This window comes from Nicotiana tabacum, chromosome 8, assembly GCF_000715075.1.
Source record: "Nicotiana tabacum cultivar K326 chromosome 8, ASM71507v2, whole genome shotgun sequence".
Classification (NCBI taxonomy): domain Eukaryota; kingdom Viridiplantae; phylum Streptophyta; class Magnoliopsida; order Solanales; family Solanaceae; genus Nicotiana; species Nicotiana tabacum.
This window is the reverse complement of record NC_134087.1, coordinates 24,163,306-24,179,929: the sequence shown is the minus strand read 5'-3', so window position 1 is coordinate 24,179,929 and position 16,624 is coordinate 24,163,306. Positions and strand designations below refer to the sequence as shown.

The window sequence follows — 16,624 nt, the reverse complement described above, 5'->3', positions numbered from 1 at the left end:
CCGTAAATAGTGTGTTTAGTACAGGGGTATTTTTGTTCGGGCCGTTAAAAACTTATCAAGCACTGCTAAAGAGTAAATATATTCTAAACAGCGGCTAAAGAGTATTCTAATTAGTGGCTCTCTCTCCACTCCCCTCTCACGTTGACTCTTTTTCTTTTTTTTCTTTTTTGTTTTGTTTCGTCTCTCAGAAATAACCTCGATTCGTTGATGTGAATTTATAACTGATAACTTGTCGAATTCGTACCAGTTAAGTTAGCTAAAACCCAATTTCCAATTCTTGGTGTTCCTCAGTTCATCACATGGCTGCCAATTTCTGGACTTCATCTCAATAGTATGTCAAAAATTTGCCATATTTCCTCTTCAATCATTCTTATTTCTTTGTTTTTTTAATTAATAAATAGTTTTTCGTTGTTTGCAGCAAAGAACTTCTGGATCCTGAAGAAGTAGACGTTGTGCATCAGCTAGATAAAGATAGAGGAATCACTCTCGATGATTTCAAGCTCATCAAGTTGCATATGTCCAATTGTAATTCCCACAATTTTTTTGTGTGCGCGCGCGCGTTTTTTTTTTTTTTTTTTTTGTGTGTGTGTGTATGTGGAGTTATTTAAATTAGATTTTACTGATGCAAATTGATATAAAGTATACAGCTTTTCTGATTAATTATTAATGTAAATTGACATAAAGTATACAGCTTTTCTAATTAATTTGAATTTGCAAGGGTTCCAATATGCAGAATTGCAGATACTGTATTATTATATCTGCTGAAGTAGACTGTCTGGTAGCCGTGGGATTGGAAATTTTAGGCAACAGAAATGGAAAAGTTCTGATTCATCTTATCTATTGTGATATCACAATGAAACATTTGTAACAAAAATCCAATAGAACAAAAATATTTGTCCCAAGGTAGCTAGGAAGAGAGCGAACAGTGAGAGATATAAGGTAGCCAGGAAGGAGGCGAAGATGGCAGTAATGGAGGCTAAGACGGCAACTTTTGCTCGTCTGTATGAGGAACTAGGGAACAAAGGAGGGGAGAAGAAGTTATTCCGACTCGCTAAGGTTAGAGAGAGGACGGCTCGGGATCTGCACCAAGTGAGGTGTATAAAAGATGATGACGGCAAAGTTTTGATGGGGATGACCAGATTAAGAGGAGATGGCAGACCTACTTTCATAAACTTCTAAATGAAGAAGGGGATCAGGATATTGTGCTAGGTGAATTGAGGAATGCCAACAGCCCCCATGAATTAAGTTATTGTAGGGACATTGAGGACGATGAGGTCATGGAGGCAATCCGTAAGATGAGGAGGGGCAGAGCTACCGGGCCAGACGAAATTCCGGTTGAACTTTGGAGGTGTGTGGGTAGAGCAGACTTGGAATGGTTTACTGGGTTGTTTAATGTTATATTCAAGACTAATAAGATGCCTGAAGAGTGGAGGTGGAGTACAATGGTTCCGCTGTATAAGAACAAAGACGATGTTCAGAGCTGTAACAACTATAGGGGTATCAAATTATTGAGTCATACCATGAAAGTCTGGGAAAGAGTGGTAGAAATGAGAGTGCGAAGGACGGTGTCTATTTCAGATAACCAGTTTGGGTTCATGCCGGGGCGATCTACCACAGAAGCTATCCACCTTATTAGGAGGATGATGGAACAATACAGGGATAAGAAGAAGGATCTCCACATGGTGTTTATCGATCTAGAGAAAGCGTACGACAGGGTTCCTAGGGAGGTCCTATGGAGATGCCTAGAGGTTAAAGGGGTCCCGGTTGACTACATTAGGGTGATTAAAGACATGTATGATTCCGGCCATTTTCCGGTTGTTACGGGGTTGCACCAAGGGTCTGCGTTCAGCCCTTTCCTATTTGCCCTGGTGATGGATGCCATAACATATCATATTCAAGGGGAGGTGTCATGGTGCATGCTATTTGCTGATGACATAGTCCTAATTGACGAGACACGACGCGGCGTCAACGAGAGGCTAGAGGTTTGGAGACATGCCCTTGAGTCTAAAGGTTTCAGGCTGAGCAGGACGAAGACGGAATACCTCGAGTGCAAATTTGGGGTCGAGCCGACGGAAGCAGGAGTGGAAGTGAGGCTCGACTCTCAAGTCATCCCTAAGAGGGGTAGTTTCAAGTACCTTGGGTCAGTTATTCAGGGGACCGGGGAGATCGACGAGGATGTCACACATCGTATAGGGGTGGGGTGGATGAAGTGGAGGTTAGCAACGGGAGTCTTGTGTGACAAGAAAGTGTCACCGTTACTAAAAGGTAAGTTTTATAGAGCAGTGGTTAGGCCTGCTATGTTGTATGGGACCGAGTGTTGGCCGGTTAAAAATTCACACATCCAGAAGATGAAAGTAGCAGAGATGAGGATGCTGAGGTGGATGTGTGGGCATATAAGGATGGACAAGATTAGGAATGATGATATTCGAGAGAAGGTGGGTGTGGCCCCCATGGAGGACAAGATGCGGGAAGCAAGACTCAGATGGTTCGGGCACATTCAGAGGAGGAGCACTGATGCACCAGTGAAGAGGTGTGAGCGACTGGCTGTGGTGGGCACGATGAGAGGTAGAGGGAGACCTAAGAAGTATTGGGGGGAGGTGATCTGGCAGGACATGGCACGACTTAGGATTTCTGAGGACATAACCCTTGACAGGGAATTATGGAGGTCGAGCATTAAAGTTGTAGGTTAGGGGGAAGTTTGTGAATATTACTACAACGCACTAGAGGGAGACTAGCCATTTAGGAGTTAGACTTAGGATGCTACTGATCAGCTACTGATGCAGGGCTGTATCTGTTGGATATTAGTATACCTTACATCCTTTTCGTATTTCCTATATTTCTTATATTGTTGTTATTTTGTTATTTTATGTTATGTATTTTATGTTATTTACTATGAGTCTATTGATAGTACTAATATATTGTCTCTTGTTGCTCTCTTGAGCCGAGGGTCTCCTGGAAACAGCCTCTCTGCCCCTCGGGGTAGGGGTAAGGTCTGCGTACATATTACCCTCCCCAGACCCCACTTGTGGGATTATACTGGGATGTTGTTGTTGTTGTTGTTATGTAATACTGGTCTTTTAGCACTCAGTTCCTATATCAATCTTGTACTAAAAATATGCATCTTTCTACATGACATGGCAAATTTGTTGATGTACACACTGGTACTTGCAGTTAAATTCAATTGTCTGGCATATCTACACATTACAGAAATAATTGAAACCTTCTGTATACCACTTGAGTGCCACTTATCCTTTCCTCATCATATTTGCATGACTTCAAATTTCTCAGAATTCTGCTTTACTTGTTTCTCTTTTATGTATATATGTCTGGTATCTTTGGCTGACTTGCAGAATCTTGTTATCAATCATAAACTTGCACTTGACAACTTAAATAACTTTTTCCTTCTTGTTAATTTCTCTGCTCCCTTGCAGATGTTGCAAGATTGGCTCAAAATGTGAAAGTGCGACAAAGGTCTGTTTTCTATGCTCATCTGCTTATAAAACTTTCTATTATAAGTAATAAACATTTCTTATGTTCTCTCTCATCATCATAGTTGTCTCTTTATGAGCATAATTTTCTCTGTTAGCTGAAAAATTGCAGTGCTATTTGGTTTGAGCAAAACATGTTTATTTGATGTTGTTACCATAGACATGGTCAATATTTGTTTAGACATCTAATTTTCCTGAAGGAAGACATGTACTTCTCTATTTTTATGTGTAAATTTATCTATTCCATTGGTTGGATGCGAATAAGGTGGAGAATTTCACCTGACTGTTCTTTCTCAAAAGAAATAAAAAAACCACCTGAGTGTTTGTTATGTGTATCTGCTTAACTTTCACATAAGGGTACTGAGAGATATTTTATCCTAAATGTTTCATCAAGGAGAAATTTTAGCGACAGCTCAAAATAAGCATGAAACTGAATAATGCAAAATCCCTTGTTGCTGCTTCCAGCAATCTAGATATCTAATATGTGGTTAATTTACAGGGTTGTTGCTACCGCAGTTACGTACATGAGACGCGTATATGTCAGGTATATCGTGCTATCCCTGATAGTAGGACATTACACTATTTATTGTAAATCATTTACCTAATCAGGAAAGTACACTATTCATTGTACCTTCAGGGTGTCACTGTGAAGGGTAAACTACTTATATGTTTTAACTCAACAAGCCACCAACAAGACACAAATCCATATTGCTTTAAACCAATGAAATTTGATCAGCTAATGGTTCTTAAAGATATCGCGTAAATTCTTTGGCTTGCTTAAATGGATCATAAAAGAGGAAAAGTGAATTAGTCCTGCGAACAAAATGTAGAACTTAATGGAAAAACTCAGTGCAGTCAGTGAGAGAAAGTCTGAAGAGTCACTTCTCCTAAGCATTTCCTCACAGATATACGCAATCACCAGCTGCAGCCACTCAAATCGTGATTCATTATATTCTGGCAGAAACACATTATCGGAAAATGACTTTATATCCTGAAGAAATTAAGTAAACTAAATAAATAAGCTGATTCAGAAAGGTTATTGGATGGACCACTTTAGCTATTCTTACAGAAAATGGAGATATGTGTACGATATATCACATATGCACATAAATGACAAACCGTGAAGAAGTCATATACCTTCCTGTGTTACAAAAAGTTATCTTAAAAAGGTTGGACCAATTGTTTATTTGTATTCTGAATCCATGTGTTAACTGTTTCTTGGAATAGCAATCCAGGACCAAGTCATTCTAATTGGAAGGAGAATTCTTTAATTTGGACTCTATATCCTTTCCGTTTCAAAATTGAAACCTTTAAAGTCGCACTTATATTCTAGGGGCCTACTATTGCTTCGCCTTGAACCATTCTCTCTAATCATCTGTTTTCTTGTCCGTAGGAGAAGTATGACAGAGTATGATCCTCGTCTGGTTGCTCCAACTTGCTTGTATTTGGCATCAAAAGCAGAAGAAAGCACTGTGCAGGCCCGACTTCTTGTATTTTACATCAAGAAATTATGTAAGTACTTTGATTGCAATGACGAAGTACTTATTATGATATCCTATTGTTGCTACGTGGAATACCGAATTTAGTTAATTTGTAATAGAAGATGTTGATTTTACTGATTGCTTATGCAGATTCGGATGAGAAGTATAAGTATGAAATAAAAGACATACTTGATATGGAGATGAAAGTTTTGGAAGCCCTAAACTATTACTTAGTTGTATATCATCCATATCGTTCATTATCACAGTAAGTATCTTGTAGATTATCTTAACATTCAAAACAAGAAAAAATCACCATCCATTTGCCAAATGATTCCCGATAACCCTCCTTCCCCCTCCTCTTGAGAAGAAGAATTTTATTCCTCCCCCCTATGCCCAAAGCAAATTATTGCCGAAGGTTTCCGTACTTCCGTAATAGTAATTGGTCTCCGCATTTAAGTATACTTTCTCAGGCCACAGCTTGCACCCCTAACATGCAGCAGAAAAATAGAATCTTAAACTTGGTTCATGTATTTTCACTATTTCACTAATGAAGGAGTTCTGGATATGAATGATAAGACTAGAGTAGATAGTTGTGTGTTAAAGTGTTTTTGCAGTCTCCAAGCAATCAAATTATAATCTTCCTTGTGTAGATGATCAATTTTTCTCAGTATAACTTGATTTTTAACTCAATTGGCAGGTTCCTTCAGGATGCCGGCATGAGCGATACAACTCAATTGACTTGGTAAGAAACTTTCAGAGGCCTTCATATCTTTGATTTCCAGTTGTGAAATTCACCAGATTACTGCAAAATATGACGTCCCATAATAGATATTTCCAAAAATCTACATTCTTGTTTTGTTTTGATAAGTCTGGAATTCTACTTAAATTCCAGGGGACTTGTAAATGACACCTATAAGATGGACCTAATTCTCATACATCCGCCACATTTGATTGCTTTAGCCTGCATATATATTGCAAGTGTGCTGAAAGATAAAGAAACTACTGCCTGGTTTGAGGAGCTTCGAGTTGATATGAATGTGGTATGTATGCAAACTCAAATCTGTGCCTGTGTTTTGAAATATAACCAGGAAAGACCGCCGTAGACTATCTCTTAAAAATCAGATTCCTATATTACAAAGTTGATACGGATAACCTTTAGCTTGACATGACATTATCTTATTTTGTTTTTTCTTGGTATGTGAATTGACATTATTTTCTACCCAAGTTTTCATAATTTACTTGTCATGTAGAGATGTACTTTTGTCACCATAAAGAAGATAAGAGAGGATTGATTTTGTTCTATATTGTTTTAGGATTTTCTCAACTCCTAGAACTTGCTTCATGTCATATGTACTTCGTTATGTCAAATGTGGGTGGTAAAACAGGTTGATAAGATAGTCTATGGTTAAATAAAACTTGATCTGTCACACGTCAAAATGATTTACATCTGGTGTTTAGGTGAGTGATGCAAAATGTCTCAAAGGCACTGATTCATGATATAATAATCAGATTGTTGCTCAAACAACCTGCCATGTTCCGACGAGTTTAAACAGCTTGGAGATTGACTATCCTAGATGAAGTTTCTTCCTAGCATCATCGTTTAACCAATTTCTCAATGTTGACAGGTGAAAAATATAGCAATGGAGATACTAGATTTTTATGACAGCCATAAATCGATCTCAGATGAGAGGGTAAATGCTGCAATGAGCAAGTTAGCTGGAAGGTAGTTGATACTGTGGCAGTGATCTAGCCTCCCGTTATCTCAACTTTGTTGTCTTGAGGTCTCTTATGTAAAACTTGTTTTCTTTTTTCGACCAGGTGTTAAACAATTTGCACAATGGCCAACAGCTTCCAATGCAACTTCCAATTAAGAGATTCAAGAGTGGGAAGTCAAGCATCGGCGTTGTTAAATGACAAGCTTGATTACAGAGACAAATTCAGTGGGTCCAAAATTAGTGTGATCTTATTGTGTGTCGGGCTGCCTTTTTTTTTTTTTTTTTTTCATATGTAGACATAGTTGAGGTGGAAGCAATGGGTTAAGTGGAACTCACAAAATCCGCCCAAAACTCACCCCTGCATGATTTCTCGAGGAGACGAAAAGGAAAGAAGGTGCGGCTGCTTTGGACCAGCAACCACATGTAATAGGAATAAGTTGAATTTGATGCAACGCCACCTTAAGGTAAAAGGCATGAAAATATTAAACTCAGTAATGTGTGTTGCTTGAGCTGTATGATATCTTAAGTTCCTTTGCATTTACTAATGTAAAGTTCGGCACCTTTTCAGAGACTCAGCTATTCATAATCTTGCCATATTTTGAAGTTAAAAAAATACCTGGAAGAAAAGGTGGCTTGCTTGCTCTGTTGTTTTACTATTGTGGATAACTAAAAACTAAGCAAAAATTTGTAAATAGCTCTGGGAGGACAGCAACTGCAACTAACAAGAAATATGAAAAGGTACCTCAATCAAGGAAGTCATGATAATATTTCCTTAAAAGGCACAATTACAAGGATGATACAATCGGGAAATGCTTATTACATCAGCTTCGGGCTGCCTCTCCAGGTGATAGTCAAAATTAAACATTTTCTCAAGGCAAGACACAATTCTTGAGACTTAGAATCAAAATATCTTGACGTTTACTCTAAAAACTACAAAAAGGCTTATCCCGGTTGTATGTAATGTGCATCATAATGGAAGGCCTTTTTCATTGCTCATTCTCGGACTTGACCTCTGGACATACAGCAGATTCGATCTTCACTTTACAATCAGTCGCTGGTGCTGGTGGGTTCCCATCAGCGTTCTTACTCTTCACTTTCTTCTTAGCTTGCTTTTTTGCTGCATATCAATCAAATACATTAGTCAACTAATTACCTCTAACGCAAGTAGAACAGCTAAAAGAGAAGGGGTATAATCATCACCTAGTCTCCTTTTAGCTTCAGATTTAGCAAAGAAATCCCTCCATTCATCTGTAAGGACAAACATGGGCTCGTCCTCTTCATCTTCTAAATCCTGGTCTTCGTCTTGCATCATTCTTCAGATGAAAAGCGACAGAACTAGTTAAAAACTACAGGGTGAAACTAAAAGCCTTGAAATTGACAGCTCTAAGACAACATTAACATCTCAAAATCGAAGTTCAAATGGATACAAGAAAGGGATCGTGCCACTGATGCCAGTGAGGTTTAGGCTCATTGTCTACAACACCTACTTGATTCAAAAAACCTTCACCCCTTTTTCATGAATAAAACTGAAGACACAGAAAAGTTGGATCAGGTAGTACTTCTCAGTGTTTAGGATGGACAAACTCCCCTTCTTCAAGAGTTTCTTAAGATAACAGAGGTTGAACAGATATCACTATTCGGCAGCATAGTTTACACACATGCACCTCTTCCTTGATAGTCAATCACCATATTCAGCCCAAATCAACTCAAGATTACCAAATGCAGCCACCCTGAGCATGTGCAATTCTGAAGTTGATAGAACTTTTTTGAAACTTAGAATGGACTTTAAGATGTTCTATTAAGGGGAGGAGAAAATTAAGTTCGCTTGGAGATGGCTGCATTCTGTAGGACGATGTAGGACTCCAGGAGAGTTTATACATAAAGAAGAATGATTTAGCGGGTGATAGAGCGGATGTGGTCCTGAGCCAAGAAATTGGGTATGGGAGTGGAAAGGGACAAGTGGAAAGACTCTTCAGGACAATGGAAGAGGAACGGGGGGAAGCCAGAGGGGGAAGACAGCAAGCACAGTTTGAAGGCAGACGTGTGATGTATATGGCTGGAGGGAGCAGTTGATGCTCCTACATATCTCCTCTTTTTTCATCTGAGATCTCCACAAAAACAAACTGTTTGTTGCATCTAACTGCTCTCTAACTGACATTAGCTACTGAGGTTAAAAAAAGAAGATAATAGTACAAAATAGTGCACCATCAAAAGGTTAACATCCTGCACCCTAGGGTGGCAGAGGTTCTCTGTCAGTGGGTAAGCAAACATAAGCTTATGATAACATTAACTAACAGAAGATTATAGTTCTTTTCTTGCTTATTAGGAAAAAAAAAAAAGAATCAGAAAGAGTGAGTACTTATGTTAGATGATCAAATTTGCACATCGACGAACATTTAAGTCACCTACATGTATTGTTACAATACCATCACTATCACTGAAGCACCAGTTAATTACAGCTGCAAAAATATTGGTTCTTCCCATACACTAGTAGAAAAATTCCATCTAAGTTACCTAAATGTATTGTTACATTACCATTACTATCACTGAAGCACCACTTAATTGCAGCTGCAAAAAAAAATTGGTCCTTCCCATAGACTAGTAGAAAAATTCTATGTTTGGAGAAAAATGTATCCTACACTTGTAGACTCTTCCTACAAAAGGTGGCCATGAAACATCCCAACTTCCAGTCTCTAAACAACATTGCATATACAGTAGTACTCATGTTAAAACTTGTTTTATGCAGAAAATCATGATTAAAGCAGGTAAAAACACTAGGAATTAATAAATGGAATTATTATCAACAAATAAGGATGGCATTACAAAGATAATCACAAAATCGAAGTACAATGTGTAGCAACTACTGCTTCACGAGCACCATTAGAAACATGTAGACAACTTAATTTCATGCCGTGCAAAAAATTCAATCTTCAGATTAGCTCAATTTCAATCAGAGAACAACGAAGCATTAAATTCATCATTGAAGAACAAAAGGACATAGGGGAAAAGTTACCTCGAGTCAGTAAAATTTTCATTAGGCTCAGAAAGCTGCGGGTTCAAATCGTCCGGCAATATAGCAGGTGAAAAGTGTTCTGGGTTTTGCGGATAAGGAGTGAAAAGTGGGCATGTTGGAACATGATTGTTCCGTTGCAACATGTGGCTGTGTAATGGACAACTATGTAATATCTGAAAGTGATGATGATGATGATGATGATGATGATGATGATGATGATGATGAAGCGGATGATGACTCCATGGCTCGCCACCGACTGAAGAATTTTTCTCCATTAATGGCTTGGGGCTGTACTCCGCTCGGCTTCTTCCTTATTTCGGGTCATGGTATTGGGCCCCATGGCTGGGCTACACAATCAAAGCCCAAATATACTGGTAGAAATGACACTAGGCAGCCACTCTAAAGTGCTGCTATTTAAGAACTAGTCAGTGTGTCGTGTGTCCTCAATTTCAGTTTTTCAGTTCAAATTTTCCGGATTGTCCTGAAGTTAAGATTTATAGTTTAAAATTTTAGGACAAAATAAGTACTAATCTGTAAATAGTGTTAGTACATGTATTCAAAACCATAAAACTAGAAAATCGTTAGTTAAAGAAAATAAAACAGAAAAAATTTCAAGCCCACAATTTCCTTGTATGTTCTTAAGGAATTTAATCCCCTGAGAATTTTCCCAAGGTTACAGATTAATTCCTCCCAGGATAGAACGGAATAACTATTCTGTGATAGCGGCACTTCAAATCACAGAACTTCGGCGAACTCAAATGGCGGAGCAAATCACCAAATATGCTTCGTTTTTTTAATTCAATCCATCCACCCAGGATTTCATCTCATGTGGTGGTGGGGGGGTTTGTCCTAGACCCCTACCTTGTATATTAATAACTCAAAGGAAAATTAGTACAACAAGGAGGGGGACATAAAACCTAACCTCCCTAGAACCTAGTTAATCTAAACCAACTAGGAACAATGCTGGAGCATAACCAACATTACGTTTTGCTTTTGAAAACCAATGAAGAATGCAGAAGATGAGGGGAGAGTCAATTGACCAAATCCGAAGCCGAAGCCGAGCCGAGTGAGCGACAATGATGACGGTGCGAGGCACTACCTCTTCTTAACTCTTTAAGAGCTAGAAGATGTGTTTCTCTATATAAGCACAAAGATTTTCTTTCCTTCTTCCAATGAGGGACAAAGTGCATTAGTAAAGTGAATTAATTCAAAATTTTATTTTCCTCCATTTCTTTTCCCGCTATTTTCCATTCACACCTCTTTTGTTATTACTAACAAAACCCAACAATCCCCCACATGAATGCGGAATGGCTATCTGAAATAAATATGCATGAAAAAAATTGTGTGATTCGCAAGTAAGGATTAATCGTATCTGGATAAGTATGTTTCCCTTTGAACTTTTCGTAGTGAACTTATGTCGGATATACTCGGTCAATCGGTAGATATAATATCTTTGAACCGCCGAACTTTGGTGTATGCCTAGACAATCATAAGTCACATAATCAACCCTTAAACCATCTTTGGTTCTCATTGTTGTGTTCTTTTCAACCATGAACAGCACCTGGTTCATAAGTGCTTAGAGAACTGGCCTTACAGAATTCTCCTTGAAGCAGCTTATACTTCACACTTACATAGGTGATTTCTAAACGTGTTATCCCGTAGATACACTATATGATATACCCCGTATCATCCTTAGAAACCATTAAAAAGCCCTAACACTTTATCCTTGGTACTAAACATTGTTTTCATCATGAGAATGGACCAAAATTTTATTTGACAATATTAAACCGTCACTAATGACTTTGTTTGATCTCCTTGAACCTAGATCTTGGTATCTCCAGTCTTCTAGGTAGAGTTACCGTCACAGTGACTTGTCCTCGGCCATAGCCCTATTCCCTTTCATGACTTTTCAACTGCCTCTCTAGGTAGGCCTTTTGTAAGCGAATCCGATACATTATCTTTTGACTTTACATAGTGTCACGACCCCAACCCCGGTCATGATGGCGCCCAACACACTGTTAGGCAAGCCCGACCATTCAACAACATTATCTCAAATCACCTAACAAAGCTACAGCAACTCTCAAAATTCCATTCCGGCTCTCGGATCAAAATCTCACCTATCAACCGGAATTTTCCAAAATACTAACTTTGCCAATTCAAGCCTAATTCTACACCGGGCCTCCAAAATTACTTCCGATCACACTCCTAAGTCACAATCATCCTTCGAAGCTAACCGAATTATCGGGATTCAAATCTGATCCCTCTAACACATAAGTCAACGTCCAGTTGACTTTTCCAAAACAAATCTTCCTTAAAGAGACTAAGTGTCTCATTTCCTACTAAAACAAATCCAAATCAACTCGTTCACACCCAACACTGATAATGAAGCATAAAGAAATAGGAAATGGGAAAAACGGGGCGGTAACTCACGAGACGACGGGTCGGGTCGTCACATCCTCTCCAACTTAAACAAACGCTCGTCCTCGAGCGTACCCAGAGTTGTCCTAGAAGCCAACCAATAGCTGAACGACTTTACCAAGAATATACCCGTGGGTGATCCCACACTACCCTATCTCGCATAGGTCTGATAACACAACATAGCTGAAATTTCACAATCCATCTAGTCCATAAACCATAGAACCACACTGCACCTTCCGAAATCATACACAAGATTAGAACTTCACATCCATACTCAGAATAAGCCCGAACCAGCTGTAATAACCCATACCTGCAACATCAGGTGCAATTATCTGATATACCACATAACTCAAACACTCGGAACGATAATTTCTATTCACAGTAGCTGCACATAATAATCGAATATCGATAGGAAACCTCTTAACAACTAAAGCCTCATTCCAACACTTTCACATACTGCCAATGATAAAGGAAACATGCAATAAATCATAACCATTTCCTATGTCAACCATTCATGAAGTCATTTCTCTCCTGGTAATTACCATAGCAAATTTTGAACCGAACCTCAATATTTACCCATCACACATACTGAAATCGAATCCGTTCGCATTCATAAATGATTTCAATGATCTCTTCTGACCAAACACACTACTCAGGTGACGTGACACATCAATACATGCCTAAGCCACAACTTGCATAATACATGCACCAATAAGAAACGGTCCGAACATACTCAATTCATGAAAATGACTAAACTGAGAGAGTTGTACCTCAAACTCACCAGTACTGCCACAACACAAGGCTGAGACCCTGTCTCACATCATAGAAACAGGACACACAAATTTGACCCGCAATGTCATATTTCCACACAGCTTTGCTGCAACGCACGTTCCTATCCAAATACTACTCCACAGGAAACACCTCAAGTCACTATGCTTGAAATCAACAACCATGCTCAATTGATGTCTGGAGCCAAAGCAAATCATTACACCCATGGTGAAACAAATAACACACACCACGCAAACCTGATAGAATATAACCGGTACGTTATTCACCGAGCAACTCCCAATTACTCATCCCGCTCGACTTCCACTACTACAACTCCTATCGGAGCCAGACAATCCGGTGCCCGGCACCAAATTAATACCGAAATCAACAACCTCGCCGGGCGATATGCCTAGCCATATGAAACTCATCTGAAAAGTCCCCCAACACCAGAACTGAATTAATGATAGCAACCTTTGAACTGACATCCATCACGAATGCCCAATTAAGAAAGCAATCCTTCCCAACCGTCCGCTGGTCCTTTGAAATATAAACCATTCTGCTATAACATAATCCAATGCACTTCATCACTCAACCCGTGGCATTTTCGGTATTGCCCGTAGTGCAATAGTTCAAAATCACTCAACATTAAGACAACCAGTCTGAATTCCGACATCACATCCAAAATCTAACATACCAGCAAACAAATATCCACTCGAGCCTCCAAATCCTGATTTCCGCTAAACGGTGCCGAATACACATGATCTACCACCACAACCTAGCCTGTACATAAGAACTCCCAGTCTCCAACTCTATATAGCACACAAATCATCACACCTGATTCCAGTTTCCACCGTGCGAATACATGCACACCTTTGATACCCAATCATTCCACGATAGATACTCAAAATTTCCCTGTGCTACCAAGCAAACCCGAATACCACCAATGGACCCACCAAGAACATGCCACAATACTACCAAAATATCATCAGTTTAATCACATTACCTTTTTCTGAGACATATACTCTCATCAAATCACTTCCAATTAGCAATACCATTTCCTTAATCATCTGAAGATCATTCACCCTAATCATCTGAAGCTCATTTCTCTAATCACCTAAAGCTGCCCGTACCGCCTAAGAATGTTATGAATTTCCATTCAGAACTGAACTGTAACCCTACACACGCAAATCTTAACCCTTCACAACATATCACATATACTATACCATCCTAAGGTAACATGAGGATTTCACCTCTTTTCCGAACCATGAACATTTACGTACTCAACAAGTCAAGAACTTCCATTGATCCCATCTAGAAGAAAAATCATTACACATCCCATGCTCTGCATGACATACATAGGTCTTGTTCAAATTCTTGCAATACCGATACGACGGATGAGATCTGTATAAATTCATAACACCGCCGAATCAAAAATTCATTGGGTCTATACTTTTGGCAAGAACTATCACCTCATTCTGAACCAAACAATGGTCTTAACCCCTTAATTTACTTCATATACTTAGATTGCACTGATCTCGAATTCAATGATCTTGTCTCACCCATTACGAACTGCTCAGGCAATAAGCCACCACAGACATAATCAAAAGCCGCATATGATGCCCCAATATGCCAACAGGCTACCAATTCGAACGCGATACAAAAAAAAGAAAACGAACTCTGGAAGGAATTACCAATCCCACGCACTAATATGGACTTTCCTTAGAAAACAGGAAGCAAGGCATACAAAATAGCATATAGAAAACAATACTCAACATCACATTGTTGCAAACTTCATATTTGGTTTACATCTTTAATCAATCAAGTGATCACATGCCACACTTATATAATCTTCCCGTGGGACACACTCCCACAACCTACCACAACAATATCTGGAGCGTACATCCAAACCATCGGTCGCACTAACGCTAAAGAGCGATCAAGAATTATTAACCAGGACGCAAAACCCTTTTTACAAAACACTGATCTTAGGTGACGCTGAAGACAATACCAACTTACCGTAAACATCGAAACTTATCTCCTGCTCATTCGAGCTCATGACATCTTGTCAAAAAATTTCCTTCACTCGTGCCATTCTCGGCCCAATTTCCACAACCAGAACTGATTCACCAGCATGCATCAAATCAGAACTAACATAGTACATAACCGCACAATCCGCTAACCAATAGCAAGCTCCCCAACTTGGCTCGAAGCCATAGATCACAACATACTATACTCATAACGCATATACTCCATTGTTGCCTCAATACCATATTGAGATTAAACTCGATCCTTCATAAGCTTGTGGAAACACAAATCATTTAGAATATTTAACTCTTCTGCAAGTCTCGCATTCACTCACACAACAGTTAAGCCCACTCTCTAGGCGATCCAATTTAGATTTCAACACATTTTATTCACTTGCAATTGAGGTTTTCCAATAGATAACATAAGGATAACACAACTTTAGAACACCCCGCAGGAGATGACCCACCTGCTTTGCCCCCAACTAACATTTCTGCATACCTTCCACCGCTATAAGCATTACGTAGTCACTTGATCTTCCTGAGTCTGTACTCATACCGCAACATGAAATTTACTTCACTCCCAACTAGGAGACATGAAAAGATTCTTCACACGCCCATAACTCGGGCTATAACTTGAATCACGATGGACTTCAAGCATCTATTAGTTTTTCCATCATTCAGCAGACCCTTCTCGTCGCTTCCAAATCATATAGATACGCCTCGCAGTACTAACATACTCATCACATAGCCACAACCATCATTTCCACTAACAGGGACACTACCGAACATATAAGTTCAAAAACACTTGTTCACACAATCAGCACCTCGGCGTTCCCGCCATAGGCAAAGATCCAACCTCAAGTCCTCTAGACTGGCCCACCATAAACTCACAGAGATAACACCTCGCCCCTCGATCGGGGAATCACAAGCCATCGAGGCACATCTGATACTGAGCGCCCATGCGTGCATACGAACGCGTGGAAGGAATTTCAAAAGTTTCTTTTCAAGATGAATCAAGGACGCACGATAAGAATTCAAGAATGTGAAGTTTTCCTAAAGGTTCTGCAGTCTCTTGAGGATAAATACAAACATCTTCGTACCGATCCGCGAGACTCTACTAAACCGGCTCATGACTCGTGAGACCAATTAACCTAGGCTCTGATACCAACTTGTCACGACCCCAACCCCAGTCATGATGGCGCCCAACACACTTCTAGGCAAGCCCGACCATTCAACAACATTATCCCAAATCACCTAACGAAGCTACAGCAACTCTCGGAATTCTATTCCGACTCTCGGATCAAAATCTCACCTATCAACCAGAATTCGCCAAAATACTAACTTCGCCAATTCAAGCCTAATTCTACACCGGACCTCCAAAATTACTTTCGATCACACTCCTAAGTCACAAATCATCCCCCGAAGCTAACTGAATCATCGGGATTCAAATCTGAGCCCTCTAACACATAAGTCAACGTCCGGTTGACTTTTCCAAAATAACCTTCCTTAAAGAAACTAAGTGTCTCATTTCCTACTAAAACCAATCCAAATCAACTCGTTCACACCCAACACTGATAATGAAGCATAAAGAAATAGGAAATGGGGAAAACGAGGCGGTAACTCATAAGACGACGGGTCGGGTCGTCACACATAGTCAATTATGATAATTCCACTATAGAGTAGTTGTCTAACGGTATTATGCCTTTGTCGAATATGA

At 39.4% G+C, this 16,624-nt stretch overlaps 2 protein-coding genes across 2 annotated transcripts; one reads left to right on the top strand and one right to left on the bottom strand.

Annotated features, from left to right (window-relative positions):
- Positions 1-108: 108 nt before the first annotated feature.
- On the top strand, positions 109-7,253 carry LOC107785372 (cyclin-C1-2). Its single transcript, XM_016606665.2, has 10 exons — positions 109-331; positions 419-525; positions 3,432-3,471; positions 3,988-4,032; positions 4,882-5,000; positions 5,120-5,234; positions 5,667-5,711; positions 5,862-6,009; positions 6,595-6,692; positions 6,788-7,253. The coding sequence occupies exons 1-10, from the start codon at positions 300-302 to the stop codon at positions 6,792-6,794; spliced, it is 756 nt and encodes a 251-aa protein (XP_016462151.1). The 5' UTR covers positions 109-299; the 3' UTR covers positions 6,795-7,253.
- A 79-nt stretch (positions 7,254-7,332) lies between these two features.
- Positions 7,333-10,044, bottom strand: LOC107785371 (uncharacterized). Its single transcript, XM_016606664.2, has 3 exons — positions 9,698-10,044; positions 7,885-7,997; positions 7,333-7,801 (listed from the first exon to the last, which is right to left on the bottom strand). Exons 1-3 carry the CDS (start codon positions 9,970-9,972, stop codon positions 7,671-7,673), a joined length of 519 nt encoding a protein of 172 aa, XP_016462150.1. The 5' UTR covers positions 9,973-10,044; the 3' UTR covers positions 7,333-7,670.
- Between the last annotated feature and the right edge of the window lie 6,580 nt (positions 10,045-16,624).

What these genes read in the sequence shown, in the direction of transcription:
- LOC107785372 (XM_016606665.2), top strand. Translation starts at nt 300, where the DNA reads ATGGCTGCCAATTTCTGGACTTCATCTCAATA. An exon ending in ATGAGACGCGTATATGTCAG is followed by an intron (nt 4,033 to 4,881) that starts GTATATCGTGCT and finishes TCTTGTCCGTAG; the next exon opens with GAGAAGTATGACAGAGTATG. An exon ending in CCATATCGTTCATTATCACA is followed by an intron (nt 5,235 to 5,666) that starts GTAAGTATCTTG and finishes CTCAATTGGCAG; the next exon opens with GTTCCTTCAGGATGCCGGCA.
- LOC107785371 (XM_016606664.2), bottom strand. Translation starts at nt 9,972, where the DNA reads ATGGAGAAAAATTCTTCAGTCGGTGGCGAGCCATGGAGTCATCATCCG. An exon ending in GAAAATTTTACTGACTCGAG is followed by an intron (nt 7,998 to 9,697) that starts GTAACTTTTCCC and finishes TTTCATCTGAAG; the next exon opens with AATGATGCAAGACGAAGACC. An exon ending in TGAAGCTAAAAGGAGACTAG is followed by an intron (nt 7,802 to 7,884) that starts GTGATGATTATA and finishes ATTGATATGCAG; the next exon opens with CAAAAAAGCAAGCTAAGAAG.